At 43.3% G+C, this 4,151-nt stretch overlaps 1 protein-coding gene across 1 annotated transcript; it reads right to left on the minus strand.

Moving 5' to 3' along the window:
* Positions 1-493: 493 nt before the first annotated feature.
* LOC121988712 (dof zinc finger protein DOF3.1-like) lies at positions 494-2,455 on the minus strand. The gene has a single exon (XM_042542281.1). It carries the CDS (start codon positions 1,516-1,518, stop codon positions 853-855), a length of 666 nt encoding a protein of 221 aa, XP_042398215.1. The 5' UTR covers positions 1,519-2,455; the 3' UTR covers positions 494-852.
* Positions 2,456-4,151: the final 1,696 nt, after the last annotated feature.

Raw genomic sequence — 4,151 nt, forward strand, 5'->3', positions numbered from 1 at the left:
AGAGAATACGTTCGTAGGTAAATCATAGACAGCTACTAGCCTTTGGAATAGTGACTAGTACATAAAGAAAACATTTACCTCGATTTTGTCGAGACTCGAACTCCAGATCTCATGATGACAATACCTCATGCGCTAGTCACTAGACCGTCCTGAGAGATTAGCAGATTACTACAACATGAAGGGAGGGATGATTACAGACGAATGCTTCATATGATTATCTATTAAAACATTCTACAAAATTCTATACTTCTGGTCATTCTAAAAAGTCGAATGAAGCTAATATTGTGATCTCATCATCACTGTTCATGATGCTGTCGTCAGTTATAAATTGATCCACGATTTATTTTTCTTCTTCGTATAATCTAGGGACAAGCAGAAGGAATAAACGTAATCACCTGTCCTAGAATGACACTGCCTCATAAACAACGAGATATGGTGCTGCTGCTTCATGATACTCGCAAGGCAAACCACTGCATGGTTCTTGTTTATGGAATATTGATGAAATCAGAGACAGAGTGGGAACAGATACAGTCTCACGCTAACCACATGCTAGGGGAGCCAAGCCACATCACTGATCCACGCACCATGACACCTCTGAGGGTTTATGCTTCAGAGCCAAGTGCCACTGACGTGCCCTGAAAACTGATGGAATTAAAGGAAGCATGAAAGACTTGATGCTGGATCTTTGCTTCATTTTCACAACCCAAAATTATGCATTTATCAGCATGTTTTACCATAAATCCTATCCTTCCATGTATCGATCTCTCAGGAATTGTACCATTACTGCACAGGAACGCACCTGTAGGACTAAAACACTAAGAAAAATGGAATCTTTTTGCTAAGTAGTCTTCTTCAGTCCGTGTTAGAACCGCGATTGTAAATGGCGAGATCAGTCCATCCCGACGCCCAGCTTCCCGAATCGCCGTCCAGCTTATCAAAGATCTCCGCTGCCGATGTCACCATGTCGCCGTTGCAGCTGTTTCCGGAAACCAGCTTCGGCAATTCGACGTGAAAGTCGATCGAGGAAGTGCTGACGTCACGAGAAAACGGCACGGGGACCAAAGGCGCGAAGCTGCCGAGGAATCCGTCGAATGCCCCCTCGGCGGCCAACAACGAGCTGAAGCTTCCGGGCATGTCGAGCAAGCGGCGATCTGGGTCGGGCGGCGGGTAGGCCGTTGAGCTGAGCTCCGGGTTGGGCGACACGCAGGGCGCAGAAGAGGGCTTCGGCGGATTGGCGCGTTTGGCGTTGGATGCGGCGGAGGAAGAGGAGGAGGCGGTGGAGCGCTTGGAGTTCCTGCGAGTGCCGCCGCCGACGGGGACGTTGCGGAGGGCGCCACCCTTGGTCCAGTAGCGCCGGCAGCTCTTGCAGAAGTGGCGCGGTTGCGAGAGGTTGTAGTTGTTGAAGTAGCAGAACTTGGTGTCCGTGGACTCACACCGGGGGCACCGCAGGTTCTGCTCCTGCTCGCAACACGTCAGCTTCACCGCCGGAAACGCTGCCGGCGCCGGCGAACCCTGCATTGTCTTCGAAAAGGTGAGATTTTTACCGAATCGCTTCTCGTTATCTTGAGCTGAGTGGAGGAAATTTGATGCAGAGGACTCGATTAAGATGTTCTGCAACTAGTCAAGTAAAACTAGCTCGTAAAGGAAGGATTTTGATCGCCGCAGAAAACAAAGTTGTGATTTTTCTTCTCTGGAGAAAGAACTCTTGCAAGATTGTCGATGAGAACATCTAAAGAGTAGTAAACATTGCGTTCCACTTATAGTAGAGCAGAAACAAAAGCGATGCTTCAAACACACAATGAAATGATTTGAACTTTACGCGCAACAAGAGAGGGAAAAGGAAATAGTGAGGAACCCTGAATTCATCCCTAGTGTTTGAACAAAATTGTGAAAGACACACACAAACTTATGTAGACGTCTCTAACGCAAAGGACAAAAGCATAGTATCGGTAGAGCAAGATAGGACATGTTCAGAGATCAGTCTTCAGAGTAGTCGATGAAGAACATATTCCAACTGCGCAGTAGCCAACAACCCAAGTCTCTCTCTCTCTCTCTCTCTCTCTGCAATTTGATTTGGTAGTATGGAATATATATGGCAGCTTGGCTCAGGTGTGACCCCAGAGGATTCCACTGCAAATTTTCGAGCAGTGCACAACTAACCCAATTCAAATGGCAAACATGTTTCTAATATAAGAGAGCTGATTTGATTATGTTTCTTCCTATTAAACAGGCAAAGTGGAGCCGTAGAGTGCTTGTGTCCTTCAGTCAAAATTAACAGTCATCTGCTGCACGGCAAAGGGCAGGGTTTCAGTAAAAACCCAGGCAGTAGCTGTGAGCTTGTACGCCTCGCTCTGCCATCAATGGAGACACATGAGACAGGGCAGCTATGAGCTATGAGTTCTCTCTCGATCTACTTGTCCGGTCTACTCCATCAACTGCAGGTGCGGCAGCTTCTATATGAAGTTTGAAGTGGAACTTACATTGACTGTCTACTTAAGATTCTTTTAACACTTGATACTACAGAACTGATTCTCTATATCTAGGAATTTGAGATAAGAACATCGAGACAAAGCGTTTCCATTGTGGAGTAGATTTCCGTAACTAGTCAAATCAACGAACAGGAATCAATTCTTTGATATTTTTAGGCTATCAGCATGTTGAAAGAACTGATTCTTATCAGGAAAGTGTGAGAATAATTGTAGACACGAGAAGACATCAAATTTAACAAGCTACCTTACGATCTGTTTCTATAAAATCTTTTGGGGGTGAGCGTAATCTGTTTCTATAAAATATCGACAGGTTCGTCTTCAAGGCTTATTTCATGCAAAGAATGAGAAGAGTAAGAGTAAGTGAAGCAGGTTAACTGAACAAAATGGCACGTACAGTTCGATGATGAAGATGATCACCGGTTGATCTGAGTCCCTTGCCTCGGTTGTAGTCTGCAGATTCTGGTCACAGTTAGGCACGGAAGGAGTAGCCCAACCTAACTAAGGAAGGAGTAGACTCTCCCTCAGGCTCGTCAAAAGCGTGTCTGTGCTTTGGTTTGTGTTCCATTCACTGCAATGGAAGCAGGATTACTGAACAAGTCTTGGAGGCATTGTCTACACTATCTTTGGGACGCCACTGAACACTACTTCCAACCCAAATTGAGTGATTTATTTTTCATATTTAAAAAAAAATCTCAGAACAGCTAAAACTTTTCCAACTTTTTGGCGATTAAAAGTTCATATCTGGACTTAGAATGAAGTTCTGCAAGTTGAATTTGAGAATTGATGAGGACATCAAGCTTTACATGGTGAATTGTGAACCTAATCTAAAGCATAATGAGGTGTTAAAAAGATTGTCTACATTAATAGTGTATCCATCTCTGGATCTCCATGTCCCCAATATGGACTTTCAGTTGGACTTTAGATTTTGATAGGAATATCAAGGCTCAGATTAATATGGTGCCAATTTAGCTCCAAATGAAGAATTGTAGGTTGATAAAGAAACTTTAGACAATGGTTGTACCATAAATTAGCCTAATTTGATGCACATGTCTATCTATTATGCCGATGGATTTCTCTATGGCCGCCCCAACTAGCTGAATAACATCTACTCTGCTTCTGTACCATAACAATTATCTATCTACATCTCGAATTCCACATTACTGAACGCGGCCTGCAAGGCAACCACACCTTTTGAACATTAACAATCAGATAAAAGCTAATTAGAATCCAACTCAGGAATATACGCAGCTACATGCCAGACAATTCTTATATTATCCTTTTCAAAAATTGTACAGATTGACGCAGCATCCATGCATGCAAGCAATCAAAGATCGTCATATCTATCTCTTCGCACAGAAAAAACAAAGAGACAATCTTCATATCCTTGACCAAAAACTAGAAAAGATTGCCATCTAAACGGCAGGTGGCTGAACAGAAGTATGGCAGCCAGCTACCTTCCCCAGTTACTTAACATTCCTGCTAAGAAATCTAGGTGGAAGTGATCAGTTTCAGCTACAGATCTTCTTGACCAATGTATTTCTCACCTGAAATTCTGAAACATGGCTGCAATGATTAGTTAGACACATTAATTACTGAAGATATATACGAGAAGGAAATGGTTGAACAGTTTCATTCATTTATGTATAGAATCCAAGTGATAAT

Source organism: Zingiber officinale, chromosome 1B, assembly GCF_018446385.1.
Source record: "Zingiber officinale cultivar Zhangliang chromosome 1B, Zo_v1.1, whole genome shotgun sequence".
Taxonomy (NCBI): domain Eukaryota; kingdom Viridiplantae; phylum Streptophyta; class Magnoliopsida; order Zingiberales; family Zingiberaceae; genus Zingiber; species Zingiber officinale.